At 57.6% G+C, this 20268-nt stretch overlaps 2 protein-coding genes across 12 annotated transcripts in view; one reads left to right on the top strand and one right to left on the bottom strand.

Annotated features, from left to right (window-relative positions):
• The window catches only part of PPP6R2 (protein phosphatase 6 regulatory subunit 2), a 46807-nt gene extending 33365 nt beyond the window's left edge, over positions 1 to 13442 (top strand). For 3 of the 5 annotated variants that reach the window (XM_083461066.1, XM_083461064.1, XM_083461065.1), the window contains 5 exons: positions 728 to 816; positions 1678 to 1888; positions 4321 to 4344; positions 8999 to 9154; positions 9616 to 13442. In XM_083461066.1, the coding sequence (XP_083317192.1) occupies positions 728 to 816; positions 1678 to 1888; positions 4321 to 4344; positions 8999 to 9154; positions 9616 to 9652 (517 nt within the window). In that variant the 3' untranslated portion in view covers positions 9653 to 13442. Of the gene's footprint in view, positions 1 to 727; positions 817 to 1677; positions 1889 to 4320; positions 4345 to 8998; positions 9177 to 9615 lie in introns of all 5 variants that reach the window. The other 2 variants (XM_083461068.1, XM_083461067.1) reach the window with 2 other exon arrangements.
• A 5365-nt stretch (positions 13443 to 18807) lies between these two features.
• SBF1 (SET binding factor 1) overlaps positions 18808 to 20268 on the bottom strand; it is a 47037-nt gene continuing 45576 nt past the window's right edge. For all 7 annotated transcript variants that reach the window (XM_083460899.1, XM_083460901.1, XM_083460902.1 and 4 more), the window contains 2 exons: positions 20134 to 20265; positions 18808 to 20031 (listed from right to left, as the gene is read on the bottom strand). In XM_083460899.1, the coding sequence (XP_083317025.1) occupies positions 19933 to 20031; positions 20134 to 20265 (231 nt within the window). In that variant the 3' untranslated portion in view covers positions 18808 to 19932. The remainder of the gene's footprint in view (positions 20032 to 20133; positions 20266 to 20268) is intronic.

The following is a 20268-nucleotide window of genomic DNA, read 5'->3' as shown; positions in this document are numbered from 1 at the left end:
CTTCCTTCCTTCCTTCCTTCCTTCCTTCCTTCCTTCCTTCTTGGAAGCTGCCAAGGCTGGCCAGAGGCCCTGGCCCGCCCTCACTTCCTGCTGGTACCCCCTCCCCCCCAGGCTTTAGGCAAGATCAAGGGCCGGCAGAATTTTCCAGCAGCGGGCCTGTCCACTGTTCCTCAGACCTTGTGGCGGGCTGGAGAAGTGGCACCGGGGGGGGGGGGCTGGAAGAAGAGGCAAGGGGCAAGTAGCCCTCCTCCTCAGCCCCAGCAACTGCGCGTTCCTTCCCAGGGGCTGCCGCTGCCACCACCAGCTGCTTCTGTTTCTCGTGGGTAGGCAGAGCAGGCTCGCTTGCTCCGCTCTCTGTCCCACAGGAGCACCAGGGCGGCAACGGGAGGAAGAGGCCGAGCGGCAGCGGCTCTGCCAATCAAACTCCACGCCTGGTTTACCTCAGCGAGGCGTGGGGACGTCTCTGCCAATCAAATGCCACTGGGGTAAACCAGGCACGGCATTTGAGTGGCAGAGCTGCCGCCACTTGGCCTCTTCCGTCACCATCGCCGGGAGCCTCAGCTTCGTGAAAGGTTCAGGCTTTGCGGTGCGGGCCAGATTTAGGACCCAGGTGGGCCTGATCCGGCCTGGGGGCCTTAGTTTGCCGACCCCTTGGCAAGATCCTCTCGCACTGCAGCCCCGGTTCCAGCGTGAGAAACACCCCCCTTCAGCGCCTTTTCCCTTCCAGCTCGGAGGCCGGCCCCCGGTGCAGTTCCCCCGTGGACACCGAGAGCAGTGATGTGGAAGGGAAGCCCAAGCCAAGCCAGGACAAGAACTGTGAGTGCTTCCTCTGCCCCGCCCCCCACCATGTGGAAGGGGGCCAACGGTGGGCAGTTAGCCCCTTTTCTCCCCCCTCACACTCAACCGCACTCCTGGAAGCCTTGCGCTTGCTCCCCCTTTCTTGGGGGAGGAGGAGGAGGAGGCTGTGTCAGGGCATTGCCTGGAGCTGGGGGGGGGCAACCGGTGGGGCTCATTTCCTACGAGGGGGGGGGCGTTTCAGGCTGTGTGGGCAGCTGCCAGCCCTTTTCCCTGTGGGTGAGTGACCAGGGGAGGGTGCCTGGCCGTTTCTCTGGCCTGCCTCTGTCCTTCCTCCCCATATCAAGAGGGGCACCCAGTCCAGCCAGCTGGTCCCTCAGGACATCACCCCTGTTTTTAAGATTGGGGTGTCCTGGGAGGCAGCAGAAAGCAGCAGCTCCCAGGCCCGATGGCAGAAGGATTAGAGGGGCTTTGGGAGCAGAGGTTTCTCATAGGGTTGAAAGAATAACGAAGGAAGGAGAGATCAGACTTGAGCCCAAGCCAACAGTTCCTTGGGTTGCTTTGGGGGGCAGATAGCCAGCCCCAGCCCTGCCCCTGTGAGGTGCAGCTTCCTCTCCAGAGCAGGGGCCAGAGTGCTCTCCATGGAGATGGCAGTGCTGCAGTGCTGCTGGTCCTTCAGTCATCTGCAGAAATTTGAAGGCTTCCCAGCAAGTTAGAGGGTGGGCCTCATCCTGGCAGAGCCTAGGTTTCTACCGCTCAGAGTCCAGGCGTTCCCCTTCCACCAGAGTCTGTGCCTCGGCGGTCCTGCTTTCGCGCGGCTGCTACTCTGGCGCCCCAGGAGAGCCCTGCCGGGTGGGCCTCACACGCTCTCTCCCCCTCCAGTCAGCGCTGCCTCTCCTTGCGTGTGGAACGTCTGCGTGGCACGGAAAGCGCCTCTGGTGGCCTCGGACAGCAGCTCCTCTGGAGGCTCGGACAGCGAGGAAGAGGAGGAGAAGGCGGCAGGTGTTGTCACGGAAACCATCAGCACGGGCTCAGGCCAGGAGACCATCAAGCTGACCATGGATGCCAAGAACGAGAAGGCACTCTTTTCCAGGTGTGAGGGGGAAGCGGAGCAAAGGCCAGCGGGGGGGGGTATGTGTGTGTGTGTGAAGGCCAGACGGCTCTGTGGGCGCAGGTCTCGGGCAGGCAGTGGGCCACTAGGGAGCGCCCACTTCCAGCTTGGGTGGGCCCTGCTGGTGCTGCTGTGCAGAGACCCCCAGGTGGGCAGCCTCTTTCTGGAGGGGCTGGAAAAGTCTTGTGGTGCTGGAGAGGCTGTGATGCGTCGCTTCCACCCTTTCTCCCCAAAGGCAGTGCGCAGCTTGCGCCACCAAGCAGCTCTCTGGGCTGCAGGAGCCTCAGAGCAGTTGATGCTGTGCTGGTCCAGAGAGGAGGCGTGGAAAAGCCTCCCCTGCAAGAGCCCCCCCCCCCCCCAGAATAGCTCCCCTTCCCCTAAAGGCCTCTGGGACTCCTCTGACTCCCGCTCAGTTGCCCAGAAGCTCCTCGGAGGCGTCCCAGGGGGGCCGTTCCTGCCGTAAGAGGAAGCTGCGCAGCCAGAGGAGAGAAACCACCAACAGAGGCTTGCTTGATAATAACACCGAGTTCTCGTGGCCTGAGATTTTGTGGAGAAAAGTGCGCTTTGTCAGTGCTGCCTTCAACAGTATTTATACAGAAAGAAAATGGGAACACATGGCAGCAAAAAGGACGAAGTAGGGGCTGCTTACAGCTTAAGATCAGAAAAATCATCGTTTTCAGGAATTATGGAAACAGGATCATGTCAGGGCCGCTCCGTGCTGAAAGCTAAACTGGCTTCCTCCGCCTGCTGCTTCTGCGTGGAAGGAAGGGCGCTGCTGTCGGGGGACAGAATATGCCCCGTGGGCAAATGAGCCAGAGGCCAGCGTTGTCAGCTCTTGTGAGGTAGTGTTGCCTAGCCCCAACCCTGGGTGGATGGGGGGCAGAGTTGGCGTCTTGGTTTGTTGCCGGATCTGGCCCCTGCAGTTGTGGCTTGGCTCTTGCTGGTGAGGACGTGTCTAGGGGGGAGGTTGCCTGCAAGCAAGGTCAGCTCCAGGGCCCGAGGTGTGGGGCAGGGGCAGGTTTGGGGTTGAAATGCATGGGAAAGGCTGGAGGTCGTTGTTGACACGCTGGTTTTTGCTGCAGGCAAGAAAAAGTGGCATTTGCTCGGCTTCTCTGGGTGTCTTTCCCAGGTGCCAGTGAGCTTCCTTGAATCTCCTTTGTTGTCATTCCTTTGGGCTGTGTTTGCCTCCCTTGTGGCCTGTGAGGAGCAAGAGGGCAGGTGGAGGGAGGCTTCTGAGGGGCCATGGCACCTGTTTGTTACCTGTTAAATTTGCTGTCAAGGTTTCCATTCCTTCTGATGCTGAAATTCCTACTTCTCTCGCAAAGGGGGGCTTTAGATGTGCAAAGGAGTAGTGCCCAACTCTTGAGGTCCAGCTTTGCTGCTCCCTGCCAGGAACTGGGGCAGGGGACTCAGGCCGTGAGCAGTGGGGCTGGGGTCGGGGCGCAGGACCCTCCGCGGGGGCCGCAAGGCCAGCAGGGGGCTTGGCACGGAGTGCTAGGTGTTGCCTGAGCCCTTTTCCAGGCGGTTGGCACCAGCGCATGAGGAGCGTCTCGCCAACGGGTGAGATTGCTCTGCCCCCCAGTCCCGACCCAAGTGCCAGCCCTGCCCCCTCAGCTGACCCACAAAGGGACCCCTGGTGAGTGGGGATGCAGGCCCAGAGAGTGCCCTCTCAGTGGAGATGGGGAAGAGTCTCGCCATGCGCTGCCAGGCCAAAGGTGGAACCAGCCCCTCCTTGACAAGAGCTCCTTGTCCTGTTGAGATGGCGTGTGAAGGGCGGGGAGGGTGTATGTGTGTGTTTGATTCATTTCAGGGGGCCCCTCCCCACCTGGACACCTGCTGTTATGGGGACCCTGAAGGGGGTCTGGGAGAGAGACTTCCGCTGTGGGGTTGGAGGGGGAAGGATCCTGCAGCCAGTCAGCAAATTTCTGTGGCAGCCCCCCCTCCCCCCCTTCTATGTCTGCAGGAGATTCTACCAGTTGCTTCCCTGATCCCTTCCAGCAGGCTTCACCCAGGTGGGGTTTTTTTGGGGGGGGTCCATTCATGCAGTAGGACCTCCCCCTCTGGACTCCCTGCACCTGTTCTGGGGCTCACTCTGACCTTCCCGCCTTGGCTGGAAGTCCGTTTGCCAGAGTGGGTCCCGTTCCCTCGCCAGCAGCCTAGTGGACTCCTGCCAGTGGCTTTCCTGGTTGGGGGCTGTGTCAGGCCCTCCGCTTCCGCTTCAGGGGGGCTTTTGAGGTCTGGGACTGGCTGGTGGTGTCATTCTGGGAACCCTAGTGGGGAGGGAGGGAGGGGTGATGGGGGGGCCAACAATGAGTAAGCGAGGAGGGTGGGCTGGTTTTGCAGCCATTTTTATCTTTCTCTTTCTTTCTTTCTCTCTCTCTCTGTCTTTCTCTCTCTTTGTGGGTCTTGCTCAGAGTAATAAGGCCTGGCGCTGGAGGGTATGTATCCTGGCCCCCACGGCAGGCTTCCAAACATCCACCGGACAATGCACTTCTCCTGTGCACCCAGCTAGCCAAGGGGGCTTTTCCCTCCCTGAGTTGGCAGCCTCTTCCCTCTCGGAGGGGCAAGTCCTCCTTGCAGAACCAGCCCAAAGAGGGGGGAGAGGCTGCTAACTCAGGGAGCCCCACAGCAAGGCTTCTCCCCGGAGCCTTCAGACCTCTCAGTCTGCCGGGAGCAGGCAGCGGCTCAGCGTGAGAGGAGCTTGCCGCTCTCCTGTGGCCGACACACGTGACCCACCCCCCTCGGCCTTGGAGGAATGCCCTGCAGAAGGGGGACCCTGAAGGAGACTGAGGTCTTGGCTTCTGGACTCCTGGCTGTGTTTCTGGCTTGGAGGCGGGGCTGTTTCCTGTGTGTTCTGAGCAGCCCCTGCCCCTCCCCACTTTATACACTTTATACACCTTGAAGCTGTCCCAGAAACTCCAGCGGGTGCAGAATGCTGCAGCAAGGCTCCTCACGGGGTCTCTGCCATGGGAGCATATTCACCCAGTGCTTTTCAAGCTGCACTGGCTCCCGGTGGAGTACAGGGTCAGGTTTAAGGTGCTGCTTTTGACCTTTCAAGCCCTTCATGGCCTAGGACCCTCGTACCTACGGGACCGCCTCTCCCGGTATGCCCCATGGAGAGCCTCAAGGTCCATAAATAACAGCACCCTAGTGGTCCCAGGCCCTAAGGAGGTTAGATTGGCTTCAACCAGAGCCAGGGCCTTTTCAGCACTGGCCCCAACTTGGTGGAACGCTCTGTCTCATGAGACCAGGGCCCTGCAGGATCTGATTTCTTTCCGCAGGGCCTGTAAGACAGAGTTGTTCCGCCTGGCCTTTGGATTGGAGCCAATTTGATTCCCTCCCCCCCTTTTCTTTTTTCTTTTCCTTCTCCTGCAATGAGGCTACATTTTAATATTTTAATGTTCCATTATTTTAATGTTGTATTTTATTTTTGTTTTTAAGTTGTAATCATTCATCTTGTTTTTATTATTGCTTGTAAGCCGCTCTGAGCCCGGCCTTGGCTGGGGAGGGCGGGGTATAAATAAAAAAATATTATTATTATTATTATTATTATTATTATTATTATTATTATTATTATACATCTCTGCCTGAACCCCCATAGCTGCTGCTGCTTTCCTTGGCTGTCAGACTCAGGAACTGAATCAGGAGGCAGGCAGGGGCTGCCCTGCTCTGTCTAGATGGCAGCGGCATTGCACCAGTAATGGGCTGAAAGGCTCCATCGCTGGCCAAGGGGCTGCTCTGAGCCTCCCTCTCCCTCCGGCAGAAAGGTGTGGGGCTCCCCTTGCACCCCTCGAGGCCTCTGCTCAGCTGCACTGCACCCCTTTTTGAGCAGAAGCTTGCCAGGGCCCTTGGCTGGGGCAGCAGGGATCGTCTGGCAGGGAGGAGCGCAGGAGGGGGCCTGGCCACTGGCCCCTCACAGCCTCCCCTTGGCTGCTGCAGGAAGTATTTAGCCCCAGCTTCTCATTGGCCTGAGAGCAGTGGCACTGCATTGTCCCTGTGGATGTTTAGGGCTCTCCTGGGGGGGCGGCACTGCTTTCCATGGCTGCTCCTCATGGACCCCGCATGGCTTGGGGCATCCTCCTTTCCCCCACCCCCAAGCATGCCCCCCCCCCGCATGATGCCAGGTGCCCGCCTGTCTGCCCGCCCCAGCCCTGCCACTAACTGAGCCTGCTTGCCGGAGCACCTTCCGCAGATCCTCTGCCCACTAACCCAGCTGAGAGGCCTCCCTCTCTGGCGCTCCCAGCCCCACTGCAGTCTTCTTGAGCGGCTGGGCTCCGTTTCTCCAGAGCCAGACGTGACAGTGCAGAAGCTTCTCCATTGGGGTTTGGAAAAGCAGCTCTCCCTGGGAACCTGGGGACCTTTGTGGCTTGGCATGGCTGCTGTTTGCATCCAGGCTGTGTTCTCTGTGTGGCTTTTGGGGTGTGTGCCCAGGGACTGCCCCCCCCCATCTCTGCTGGAGCCTGAGGCCGTGTGTGTTTGGCATCTAGTATGGCTGAGGTGTTGCGGAGGCAGCTCCTCTCCGCCTCTTCCCCAGACAGATCAGTTTTTCCTGCTCCCCTTGCGGAGCGGGGATCCTTTACCTATTAATTTAGCAAGCAGTGTCAGGAAGACCCCTCAGGCCAGGATGGGAGCAAACCTTTTCTCGCCTCCGCCTCCTGCCCGACCTTGGCCCTGAGAGCTTCCAGGGCACCTGCCAGGGGAATGGCCTGTTGGCCGCTCTCTGGTGAGCTGTGGCCTCCCGAGGGCAGCAGCAGCAGCAGGAAGGCCATTTTGTTCCATCTTCCCAGAGGAAAGAGAGGCATCAGGTGAAGCAGCTGCTCGGCTGTGCCAAGCCTGAGGCAGCTAGAACGTCACACGGGCACCACTCAGAGCCACTCGGGAGTCTTTCTCTTGCCTGTGGGCCTGCGGGGTGGGAGGGCATTGCTGCTCCTCTGGGCTGCCCCATTGGGGGCCCTGCCAGGGTGAGTAGGGGGAAGGAAGCCTCTTGCTGCAGGAGGGAGTTCCCTTTGGTGGAAGAATTAGGTTCTGGTTTCCAGCCAAGGGGGTGATGCAGCAGGAGGGAAGGGAAAGCAAAACCTGCCCCCCCCCCGGCACAGCACTGGCAGCAGGCGGGGCCTGGGAGGAGGTGGCCCCATTCTCCCCCTCAGGGCTGAATGGCATTGACTCCTCAAAGCATCACTTTCTTTAAAGAAGTCTTTACCATGTACATTTTTATTCTGATATATATATATAGAGAGAGAGAGAGAGGTTTACCTAAAAACAATGGGTGGCATTCTGTCAGTGTTCAAAATTAGCCAGGCACCAGGCACATTTTACTCCTGGCCATTGGCCGCTTGCGACCAAGTGAAGATGCCTGGGGATCCCTGGATCTGGGCTGTTTTCACACACTAAGACCCCATCCTGTAGAATTCTATCAGTTATATTTTATCTGCACAATCAGAATGAATTTCAGGAACCAAAAAACCATATTGAAAAATACCACTTTTGAACCATCTGGTACAAACATGACAACTAGGCACCCCATTTTGGCGACTAACCCCGGTGTAAGGAGCCATTTGGCGCCCAGCTTATATATCTGAGTTTCCAGCACTGTATTCAGGTAAGACCTGTTGAAATCAGTGAAACTGCCTTGGCTCTGTTCCTTGATTTACGTGGGCCTTCTCTGAGCCGAGCTGAGTTGAACGCCACCTGGCAGAAATGCTGAAACATTCAAGACGGTGTTCTGAAAACTAGAGCAAAGTGAGATACAAACAAAATACAAAAATAGCCCTCTCTCCCCATCTCCTTGCAAGAGCCACCTGCTGCCTCTGCCTCTCCCATCTCCCCCTCAGGTGGGGCATCCCAGGGAGGTGGGTGCTGCCCCCCAGGAGCAGGAGGAAGAGGAGGCTGCCTGCCTTCTGCCTTGTCACCCGCTGCCCCCCTTGCCAGGGGCTCCCTTGGTGCAAGGCAGGCAGAAAGCTGCATGGGGCACGGCTTGGCAGGCGGAGAGCCCCCCCCTCCCTGTATGTCCTGCTGTGTTCTGACCTTCTGGCCCAGGCACTTTTTTTGGGGGGGGGGACACAACACAGGTCTCCTTGTGAGTTGGTGCAACGCAGGCGGGGGGGGGGTGTCAGTTCTGCCTGCTTGAAGGCTTCCCTCTCAGTCCCGCCTGGGGGAGCAACTTCCACTGCTGCCAATCCTGGTGTGGTGCTAGGTGAAGGAAGCGGGGAGCTCTGGGGGGGGGGCATCTGCTCCAGACCCCTGCTTAGAAAATAGCAGCACTTCAGAGGCAGCACCTCCCCCCCCCCCCCCGGAAGCTTTCCTCCTTGCTCTCTTCAGCCTTAAACTAGGGCAGGTTGAAGCCATCCTGTCAGAATGGTGCTGCTGGGTTGCTGTGCTGGCGGCCGGGGCTCCTGCCCTATTGTTTCTGGCGTGGGCTCTGCAAGTGGGGGCAGAGCTGCTGAGCATGTTGGGGGGCTGGGGGGGCAAAGCTCCTCACGAGTGCAGGATAGGGCAGCCCTAAGGTGGCAGCAGCTGCCCCAAGCGCTGCTTTGCATCAAGGTTTTGACCAGGGGCTCAGAAAGTGGGAAGAGCCACCCAGAGTCAGAGGATTGGGGGTTGGGGGGCTTTCAAATGCCAGGAAGGGGGGCAGGGGGGGCAGGATGGGCCAGAGCAGAGGAGAGGGTGGGATCCTGCCTTAGTGCGCTCCTTCCAATCCCCAATGCCTCAGGAGGAGCCTCAGCTGGTGTTGAGCATCTCTGGCTTCTGTGGGAGGGCAGGCACCCCCCCTCAAAATCCCCCTTTCAGCCCAGGGCAGGCTTGCGTGTGGGGTCTGGACATGCCTTCTGTGGGGAGCAGGGGGGGGGTGTATGCAGTTCTGCCTGATGGAGCCCTGATGAGTTTGGAACTCCAGCGTTGCCTGGGACTGGGATTTGGGGGCCCCCTTTCAGGGCTTCCGTTCTGGCAGGCGGTTGGGCCTCTCCCCCCCCCCCCGGGGAGCGGTGTTGCTGGGTGTTTGGCCCTTGGCGGCTGGTGCAGCCTCAGGGTCTGCTTCCTCCCAGGAGAGACCCCCTTGGGGGCTGTTTAATGTGAGCTTCCATTCTCTCCATACAGCACGGGGGGCTCCCAGGTCGCGGACAAGCCGCCCAGCACCGTGGAGACTGGACCCCCCCAGCCCAGCACGGCCGCCGCCAGCCTGCCGCCGGAGGGTCTCCTGCCGGGTTCTCCTGCCCCTGCTGCTGGCGCCACCCCAGAGGCCAAGAGAGACAGGTGAGGGAGGGTGCTGGCCGCTGTGCCATCCAGGGTGGGGGGTGCTGTGGAGAGCCTGCCAGCCTGGGGTGTTGTGTCAATTCTACATACTCTGCCAGATTAATCAACCGTTCAGATATTCCAGCTTCACGGGAGCTTTCTCAGCAGAGGCAGTGAGGCTGCCTGCCAGGCATTGCAGGGGGTGGAATGGATGACCCTCAGGGGTCCCTTCCAACTCTACAATCTTAGGATTCTGTGGGGAGAAGCTGCTCCCCCCCCCAAGGTGCTCTGGCTGGGCAGATGAAGGGGGCCTGGTTCGAGTCCCTGCTGAGGCAGGCTGCCCCCCTCCTGGCCCTGGGCCCCCACCTCCCTGGCAGGTGTCCAGTCCAGCCAGGCCCTCCGTGGGCATCCTTTGGCGAAGCTTCTCCTGGCCCAGGCGGCCAGCCCCTCACGCCTGCCTCCCCCTCTCGCCCTCTCTGCAGGAAAGAGGAGCCGCCCACCTTGAACGGTCCGGCCTGACAGACTGCCTGGGCCCAGACAGTGGGGAAGCAGCTGGCCCTCCTTCGGACAAGCTAACTTAATTTTGAATCACAAATGCTGCGTTGTCGAGAGGACTGGCGCTGGAGAGCCGAGGTGCCGGGTCGGGGGGGCCGCCCTGTTCCGAGAGGAGGCCCTCCCAGGGCGGATGACATGTAGCGCTGGCCAGGGGCCGCCTCCTCCTGCCCCGCAGCGCCCCTGGCGCACTCTGGGGGAGGGCGTCCTGCCCCCCTTGTCTTCTTGCTTCCAGGATCCAGCTTCTCTTCTGGAGGGCAAACGCTGCTCGGCGGACTCTGCCCTGGGCCTGGCAGGGCTGGCGCTGGACGGCCTGGGACAGCCTTTTGTATAGCAATAATGCCTTACCGGAAGCGCTGGCTGGCGAGAGGAGGCAGGAGAGTCCGGAGGCAGCGGCCGGAAGGCAGCGTCGTCTTGCCACACTGTTTTTCTTACTGTTTCAGGGATGGAGGCCCTGGGAAGCTCTGCTCGGCCTGGTCCGCTCTCCTTCCGGAGGCGCCACACCAGCCCCTGGGATTGGGGCCGCTGGCGCTGGGCTCCGGGGGAGGGAGCAGCCTCCCCACAGAAGGAACTGGGGCCGGGCATCTCCGGAGGGTCAGACAGGCTCCTGGAAGCGGGTCGGTTTCCCCGGATGGGCTTCACTCTGACTTGGTCTTGTTTTGTAATGTTCTTAATGGATGCAGGAATTGCAACACTTTGCACTTTGAATCTTGCCAGCCTGGGAGGTTGGAGGCGGCAGCTCCCCTCCGGCTGGGCTCCTGTTGCTGCTGCCGAGGGGAGGGTGAGGCTGGGCCCAATGGCTGCTCTTGCCTTCCCCCTCCTCCCAGCCGTGGCAGAAGCTGGCGCCGGCCCTGTGCCCTGGGAGGGAACTTAGGAACCGCCTTCAGCCAGGGGGCAGCTGGGGGGGGGCAGCCGCTCTCCGTATATCTTCAGTGGCCGCTTGCTGGTTGCCAGCAACAGCTGAGCTGGAAAATCAGGCACTGGGAAGTCCCTGGGACTGACGAAAGCAGCTTCTAGGCTGATTTAAAGGTCTGGCTCTGCCGTCGTTCGGGTGGATCTCTCCCCTCAAAAAAAACCAGAAACCACCACCAATTTGTTTTTTGAAATACTCTCTGTAAAACGTTGGACTGTGACGCTCCCTTATTGTGCACAGTGTTAAATATTCTTATTGAGTCCAAGGGCGGCTTCCTCCTGCTGCTTCAGCCGCTCTAATTTGGGCTTCTGTGGCGTCAGGGCACCTGGGCCATCAGCTCCTGGGGGGAAAGAGTTGGGGGAGGGGACACCCCCTCCCCATGTAGCTCAGCCTTTCCATCTGGGGGTCAGTCAAATGCTGTTGGATTCCCTTTCTCCCAAAACCAGGCTGTGGCTACATGGGAAATCCTGGGAGGTGTCCTGGTCTCCTCCTCTCAAAAAGTGCTGAGGAAGAGGTATTGTAAATGGGCCCCCAAAGCGAGTCCTTTTGGGGGAGGGTCTGCCCCTGAATGGGGAGGCAATTCCATCTAGCAATGGTGGCCAAGCCCAGGGGAGCAAGAGGCCTCTGTGGCTTTTCTCCTCCTGCTGCTGCCTTTAGAGAGGCCTTGAAGAGGAGAGCCGGGGGGGGGGGGTCTGGTGCCCCGCCAGGAGTCAGCATGGCCAGTGGTCATCCAGGGGGTCGGCTCCCTGCCTGCAGCTTGCAGGGAGGGCTTCCACGGGGGGGGGGGGGCTGCTGCTCAGAAGACGTGACTGGAGGCCATTATTCCAGCCTTTTAGTGGGTGCAGCTTCTCTGGAGTCTGGGGACTGACTCCCCCCCCCCCCTCGCTCTCAGGTTGCTTTGCTTTTTGCTGCTGCCCCCACCTTCCTTGTGGAATGAGGGCTACAGGGAGGGACAGGGTTGGGTTCTGCCCCCCCCCCCCCCAGATCCGGGCAGCCCAACTCTTCATCCCAAGTGGGCCACAAGAGTACTTCAACGTGGAACCTGTGGGACGCACACTGCCTTGTCGCTTGGGGTGGGGGGAAGCGAGGCCAAAATTTGAGGGGGGGCCATCACTTTTGCTGCCTTCCCAAATCCAGCCAAGCCAGGCAACAGGCTTGGGGGAGGAGGCATGGGGCTCTGGCAGGGTCCTAGAGCGCTCCCCCCTCCCTCCCAAAGCGGAGAAGGCACTAAGGGGGCTTTGGGAAGGAGGGCGAGGACTCTAGGACCCGGTCAGAGCCCCGTGCTGCTTTCCCAAAGCCCATCGCCTCACCTACCTGGCTTTGGGAAGGCGCCTGAGGGCCACCTAAACAGGCCTTGAGGGCCGCATGCCTTGGACCACCCTGCCCTAGAGTGCTGCTCTCGTGTGCCAGGTTTGGGGCTGAAAAGTCAAGCTGAACAAAGTTTTCCCTGCGAGGGAGACTTTGGGAAGGGGTCTGCTGAGCCAGGCATGGGCCCCTGTGGCATCTCCCTTGCCAGGCCAAGACCTCCTGCCCAAAGCACCCTCTGCCAGCAAGGGGTGGGGCGTTTGAGCCCTGGGGTGTTGGTGCAGTGGGGGCAGCAGCACCCAGCTTTGCCTGGCGGTTGATTGGAGAGCAGCAAGGCCGGAGGTCAAGGTCTCCCCATTGAGATGCACCTGTGGGGCTCACAGAACAAGGCATCCCTCAGCACCTGTGCAGCCAGGGGATGTGGGGGGGGGGTGTCGAGTGGCAGGGGCCACGCTGGCCCCTCCCACAGGGCAGCCCATTTTCTTCCTCCATTTATAGTGCCCCCCCCCTCACACAGCAGGGCCCGGGCTGTAAAGTGACACATGCCTTTTGCCCAGCACTGAATAGTTGTGGCGTCCAGCATGTTCCAAATGTCCTTTGAGCAGAAACTCGCATGGTGGATCGAAGCTGGAGAAGGAGGTGGGCAGAGGCAGGAAGAAAGAGACACTCGTGTCTTCAGAGCATGAGCAGAGAGCCAGACCAAGGCACACCCATTAGCAGTGGTCGGCTTGGTGGCAGCAGGAATCTCTCTCATCTTAAGTTCTGGACTTGGCTTAAGTTTGCAGTTGCAGCAACAAGCAGTTGCCTGGTAGGTGGACAGCTTCCTGAGTTGGAAGGGACCCCAGGGTCATCTAGTCCAGCCCCCCACAATGCAGGAATCACAGCTCAAGCATCTGACAGGCGGCCACCCAAACTCCAAGGAAGGACAGCCGGGGTGGACTTCTGCTGTTTTCCCTGCGCATGAACTGCCTTGCCGTGAACCCCCTGGAAGGTCAGACTTCCCCCCGAGGATTGACGGCATCTCCGAGCCCAACGGCCTGGTGCTCCGAGACCTTTTCCTCCAGGGCAGGACATCCTGTTGGTGTTTGTTCTGCCTTCCCTGCCCATCTGCTCTCTCCAGCTCCCTGTGGCTTCTCCAAGAACTTCCACTCTGTGTTTACTTCCACTCTGTGACCTCCTTTAGACCCAGCCCTGCTCTGGAGGGGGGGCTCGTTGTCTTCAAGGGCACAGGGATCAGGCTGGGAGGAGTCAGCCCGCCTCGCAAGGTGAGCGGTGGGCAGCCCAGCTCTGCCTGGGGGTCTGGGTAGGGGGCGACTGGGGGCTGCAGGGCCTGGGCTGCTAAGGGGGGAGAGCTTAGAGTCACGGCTGCTGAGCGAGACAACCCACCACCTCCGCCCTGTAGCCACGGCCACTTCCTCAACTGCCAAATTTAAACCCACCTTTTCAAGGTCCTAATCCACAGATTTGCAGCTGGAGCTATTACGACAGGATCTGTTGCAACTTTTTACAAAAGCAGTCTATAAAACGAAATGAAATGTCTTCTGCCTGAAGTCTTCTTTCTTTGCTGTCCTGTTTATTGTTCTGCCAGTTCAAGCTTTGGGGTCTGCCCGCCTTGGCGGCAGCGGCTCAACCAAGGCCATGTCTGGAGGGTCTTTCACCCCAGCTCAGCTGGAACTGCTTGGTCCATCTTGCCTCTCTGCTGGAAGAGAGGGGGGTGGGGACATTGCAGCCCCTCAGGGAAACCGTGCCGCCCCTCCCTCCCTCCCTCCCTCCCTCCCTTGTGGATTTAGCCATCCCCCCCCCCCCCGTGTTGTGCCACTTCACCAGCTGGCTTCCTCGGTTTTTGATGCCCCGTGGTTGGAGGGCAAAGAAGGCCACTCCCCCATGTCCACTCAGACAGGGGAAGGTTTTCTGAGAGGAAGCCTCCAGCCTAGCAGAAAAGCTCCCAAGAGGATGCGGAAAGGATTTTTGGGGGGAGTAAGTATCACTTTCACATTTAAAACAATTTGAAAATTATTTGTATCAGAAGCTAGGGAGACCATGTGGCTGTCGCCCTTTTTTGTCAGGAACAGCCTTTACGGCCATGTCCTGCCCTTTGGTCTGGAGAGGCAGCAGTTGCCTGAGGCCTCCCTGGAAAGCAGAATCCCTCAGGTTGGCTGTGAGTCTCTGAGATGCCTTGCTGGAAGGCAGGAGAGACCATTTGTGTGTTTTGTTTTAAGTATAGCCCGTTTTTTACCATGTAGGTCTGAAAGTTGGTGTTTGTCTCAGGAGACAATGGAGGAGGACCTTTGGAGGTGAAGTCAGACCTGGAGGGTAGCAGCACCTGCTGTGGCTGGAGAGACCGACTTGGGAGAGATGTTTAGTTGCAGCTGGGGCAGATGAAGGCAGCCGCTTGTGCTGCCCATGGGCATTTCTTGTCTCTGCACTTGTCCCAAAGTCTGGAAGTGGCATACAAATATATAAAACACAAGCAATTTTTTGGAAGGAAGGCCTTCTTGATAGTGGCAGCTGCCCTGTGGGAACACCCTCCAGTCAGATGTTGGGGGAGAAAGCAACTCTACAACTTGTGAAAGACGGCTGAAGGCAGCCCTGTATGGGGAAGTTTTGAATGTCTCATTGTGTTGGAAGCTGCCCAGAGTGACTAGGTACAAATATTGCTATTACCCTGTTCTAAGTTAAGCACTTTACAAAGGAAGGCTTAACCATGACAGTCAAGCCAGCTGGGCAATTTGCAGCTGCTGGCGTTCTGGGGCCGGTCAAGGCTGTGCTTTTGGCCCTGGAGCCACCCCAGCATGCCGCTGGGACCTCTCTGGACCCTCCAGCCGTTTGGGGTCAAGGGAGGCAAGGAGCCGGGTGTCCAGCGGAGTCGGGCAAGCTGCAAGCACTGCGTCTTCTCCAGCCAGGCAGTTTTTGCAGCAGGACAGGGACAGGAAGGGTGGCCAAGGAGCCCTAGATGACCCCATGAGGGCCCCTTGGGCTGCCTGACGTGGGCCATCCTGGGCCAGGGAGGCAGCTGACAAGGAAGTCTTGTCTCCCTCCCCCCAAGCTCAGGGGGCAAAGCAGAGGGCGGCACCTGGGCTTTCTCCCCCGAGGGGGGCACCATGGCGAGGTGTCCTAGTGCTGGTCTCTTTCCAGGAGCCCCAAGGGCCCCATCTGAGACACAAAAATCGCGGGTTGCTTTAGTAACTGACCCTTCCTTGAGGGACCTTCATGGTCCTGCTGGGTTCCCCCCTCAGAGTGGAAAAGAAAAGAGAAGGCAATCGGGCATCTAAAGAGACAAGGCAGGTTCTCACGTCTCTGATCATTTTTTAAGCAAAGAAAGGAGAAACACCCCCTAAAAAAACAAAAAGTGTTCTGCTTTTTCAAGTTTTATATTTCCTGTGCAGCAGTAATAAATCACACTCCACAAATGTCAGTAGATCGTATACAAACATCAATGATGCACCACAAAATTAGGAGTGATAGGTTAAGCAACATTTTATCAATCAAGGCATCCTGTGAAAAACAGGCCTCAGACATTTTGAACAAGATTTAGAAGACCATCTAGAGTCTGAGGGTCCTGCTCCTGCCGCCCCCCAGGCCCAGGACGGGGCCTGACAGACTACAAAAGGACTGCTCTTGCCCAGCGGAGAATACTGTTTACATTCTTTCAAACTGCTTTTAATGCTTTTTGTTATGAACTGTTTTTATGTGTTTTATTTTGGGGGGGGGGGGCTAGTCGGCTGTTTCTGTTTATATTTTATGTATTTTGTGTTTTTATATTGTGATTTTATCTTGTGAACCGCCCTGAGACCTGTGGGTATAGAGCGGTATATAAATAAAATTAAATAAATTTGGCAAAAGGACACTTCCAGTGATTAACAGATTTAACACATTCTATTCATTGGAACATCTGGGCCAACATAACAAGATAGCTTATCAGTCACAGAATGGAGGATAGCAGGCTCCCCAAGGACGTGCTCTATGGGGAGCTGCCTTCCAGCACCAGGCCCATTAGCAGACCAACTCTGCAACAAAAAGATGCCTGCAAACGTGAGATGAAGGCTGGCAACATCAGCCCCACCATGTGAGAATCCCTTGCAGGCGGGCACAGCGCCTGGAGACAGGCAGGCAGGCAGGTCGTGAGTCCATAGCAGTGACTAGAGGATGAATGACCCCTGGGAGGAGCAGAGAAGAAATGCCACGGTGCGGATGCCTTCCTCTGCCCCAGCTGCAACTAAACCAGCCTCTCCCACATCAGTCTCTGCAGCCACAGCAGGTGCTGCAACCTCCCAACAATTTGACTTCACTCCCAAGACAGATGCCAACAAAGTTTCCCAGAATCCCAATGGATATGGGTGATTATTGTAATTAATCATAAAAAAGCATTCAAAAACCATTTTTACAGAGTATTTTATTTATAAATACACAATTTTCTTGAGAAAGCAGAGTTAATTTATCACTTCTGGGCGTAAGAGGAAGTCTCCATACCCTGCTGTGTAAGTTGCCACATTTTGACCGTTGACAGCATTCAGGAACTAGTGCATTTGCCTGCTTTGCTCTCTGGCCACTGGAGGGACTGTGGCACAACTTTGACAGCAGAGCTTTTGACAGCTTGACTGGCATTTGCAGAATGCGAGTCTCTTGAAAGGGTCCTTTGCAGAGAGCTATGGATGCCTTTATGGCGTGTTGTGCTTATGATAGGACACTTGTGAAACATGCGCAGCAGCCTCCCCTCCTCCTCGGCCATGTCTGCCTCCAGACCCAGAAGGGGCCATGGCTGGAGGCACCAAGGGAAATGAGGGGCGCCTGCCCAGCCGGGCTTGAGCCAAGCGTCTCTCCCAACCCCCCCAAAAAACATCCTTTAGGCACTTGCTTTTTTGTCTGCCTTCCTTTTGCTGCTGCATCTGTGAATGGAGCTGTTTGAGAGAGGCAGGAACTGTGATTCAATGTTTGTGTTCAAATGTGAGTCACGTCCACTCCAGCATCTCACAAATCCCACCCAGGACACCCACCTTTTCTCACAGGAAGGCTCAGTGCCTGAGCACCCATATCACCCGATGCTGCCGAATCGGGCTCAGTTCCAGGTGGAGGGGCGCCATAAGGTGGTAGCCAAGCCCCTCCTTTGCACACAGAGGGTTCCCCCAGCTCAGTCCCCAGGAGCCTCTCCGGCTGAAAGGGGAGGGTGAGAAGGCAGCAATGGAAAGGCCCACCTCTTCCCCAGGGCCCCCCTCCCCCAGCCACTGCCAGCAGAGTGGACAATACTGAGCCACATGTTTAGCCTGAAGAGGCCAAGAGATGAGAGCAATCTCCGTATTAGTGGGAGGAGTCAATGGAAGATGGAGGAAGCGCCAGAGGGAAGATCAGAAACGAAGGATTCAGGGGACAAGAAAGGAGATTCTGGTAAAACAACAGAAAGAACTTATTTATATCCTATGTTTTTATCCTGGCTGCGTTAACAAAAGTGCAAACATGTGTTTGTGTATTAAATTTTGTTTAATACATATTTTAAATCTATTAATTGTATATTTACTTGTATAGATTCAATTAAATATATTATTTGTGCAGTTTAACTATATTGCAAACACTTTTAATTTATGATATGGAAATTTAATTCCATCATGTGGCCCATGGGGTCAGTGTCCAGGTACCTTCTGGTGGTTCCCTCATTGCGAGAAGCAAAGCTACAGGGAACCAGGCAGAGGGCCTTCTCGGTAGTGGCGCCCGCCCTGTGGAACGCCCTTCCAGCAGATATCAAAGCGATAAACAACTACCTGACATTCAGAAGACACCTTAAGGCAGCCCTGTTCAGGGAAGTTTTTAACGTGTGATATTTTACTGTATTTTTGGTTTTTATGGAAGCCACCCAGAGTGGCTGGGGAGGCCCAGCCAGATGGGTGGGGTATAAATAATAAATTATTATAATAATATTATTATTATTATTACCCTTGCAGTCCACTTGGTCTGAGAAGTTGGACCACCCTGGTCTATGTTATTCAGGGCTTTGGACACTGTGCAAGAACTTGACCCACTAGCAGATGGGAAGCCAGTGCCGGTCTCAGGTTGGTGGCGTTCTCATCACTGAGCAGCCGCAGCATTCTGCGCCAGCTGAAGCCTCTGGGTCAGGGCCAAGGGCAGCCCCACGCAGAGCATGCAGCAGCAATCCAGGCCTGAGGTTAACAGCGCATGAACTATAGTGGCCAACTGTTATTAAGGAATGGCTGATAAAAAGCACACCTTGCCATAGAGGCCACCTAAGTCTCCCATGACAATGAGTCAAGGACATAGCTGCTCCTTCAGGGCAGCCAACTGGCCTGTCTCCCGCCTCCAAGCACCCCCCAACCACAGTCCCACAAGCCTCTGCCCGCCAAGGCTTCAGTCTCAGCTGACCGGCTCTCATCCAGTCCAACTGTGCATCCAGGAACTGGTCCTGGTCTTTCCCAGCCTTTACTAAATCAGATGTAATGGGGAAACAGAGCTGGGCAGCACCAGCACACTGAGGACCCCTTCCCCCCCCCCAAACGCCTTACGGCTTCATCTAGGCCAGAGGTTCCCTTTGAAAGCCTCCGAGAGAGGGAGCAGGTGAGGCAGCGTGGCCCTGGCGCCTCTTTCCTGCTCAAGGTCCTCCATCAGGCAATGGTGGCCAACTCCGTCCCCAAGCCAGCTCTGACACCAGATGGAAATGAATCGAGATAATCCGTCTGCTCCACCACCTTCATCCAAACATGGAGTGTTGGCAACTGCATCAGGGTTGGCAGCTTAAGGAGAAGCTCCCGCTTCTTTCAAGATAGCAGGCAGCCCCCCGCCCTGCCAAGGAGCGCTGATGCCGCCCTGAACGCAACCAGCCCCCCCCCGCCCCCCAGCTGGCTTTCCTCTGCCAGGACAAGCCTCCTGCTTCAAGTGCTGCATGAGACAACAATCAACATGTTGTGTATTTCTTTTTTATTATTAAATTCCATTAGTTTTTTTCCTCTCCATATATTTTTTCCTCTAGGCACAATACAATACAAGAACTCTGCAGGTTTGACACAATGTACAGAAACTTCAGTAATCTACAACTGCTCAAGGGAGTTACAAAACCCTCCGATGCACACCAGCCACAGCCTTTATTGTACAAATAAAAAAGGGGGGGAGGCAAAGGGGCAGCTGGGGCTCCAGACTATGTACAACGCTTCGGGGACAGGAAAGGGCGCCCCTTTGCCTTGGAAAATGTGGGGGGCGGGGGCTGCCAGGCCAAACTGGAGCTCCAGGGAAGGAGGCCCTGCCTGCTCTGGCAGGAAAGCAGGCTGCATGATCTGCTTTGGGGGGGGGGGCAATTGGAGGGGCAGTTGCAGGTGCTGAGCTGCCCCCAGCAGCCAGACTCACAACCCTCTGCAAGGAAGACACAGAGGGAACCAAGAGCTGGGAGTGCAGCAAGACACTTGCCCCCCCCCGGGGGGGGGGAGCCTGGCCAACCCCCTTCTTCGCTTGGCGCTTCTCCCCAGGACAGAGTCCCTTTCCAACGGCAGCCTCAGCAGTACCAGGGGAGCTTGTGGTTTGCACGGGGGAGACAAGGAGGGTCAGAATCCCCACCCCACTCCTCTGCCCCAGTGTCCCAGGGGCTCCAAGCCTCCAAGCCGGGACAGGGGCGCTGGAAGCCCTAACACTGTTTCTGCTCTCTCCCGCTGCTCCGGCAGGTCGCCAATCTCCCCACCGCTGCCTTCCCTGGCAGGGGGGGGCACCCCTGGGCAGCCGGTGTGGGGCTAGGGGGGTGGAAGCAAGGCGCTTTGGCACATCTGCCACCGCCTGTGGTTGCTGATGGGGGGAAACTGACGGTGGCCAGACCCATCTGCTTGGGGGGCCCTGCTGACCACGTCACTCCCCCCAACCTGACCTGCCAATGCATCTCTTAGGCAGAGGGAGCAGGCGGACCCCAACTCCTCTGCCAAGCAGTCGGATGGGGGTCCCAAGGGGGCCTCTGCTCTGCGCCCCACAGCACCTCTTCCAGGCCTGCCCCGTCCTGGTCCAGCCCTGGCGCCGGCTTCACTTGCGGAGGCCTAGAAGGGCGGCCTCAGGCGTCAGACAAGCAGCTCTGGATGCGGTCGATCCACTGCTGGGCCAGCTGCACATCCTGGGCGCAGAAATAGTAAACACGCTTCGTGGTCTTCACCTGCGAGGGGAGAAGGGGTGAGCGGAAAGGTCTGCCTCTAGAACACCAGCCAGCCTTCCTCCCCCCCCCCCCCCGGGCAGCCATGGGGGAGAAGCCACTCACGTCAAAGAAAGCCTTCTCCTCCACCATCTTGGGGGCCCCCATGGTGGGGGTGCCTGGTGTGATCGACTCCACCTCCGCCAGGTCAATGACGCCTTTGCACTCCAAGTCCAGGCGGCTGTCATAATAGCGCAGCTG

Source organism: Podarcis liolepis (genome assembly GCF_965112155.1).
Source record: "Podarcis liolepis genome assembly, chromosome: 10".
Classification (NCBI taxonomy): Eukaryota; Metazoa; Chordata; class Lepidosauria; order Squamata; family Lacertidae; genus Podarcis; species Podarcis liolepis.
This window is presented reverse-complemented; position numbering and strand designations above follow the sequence as displayed.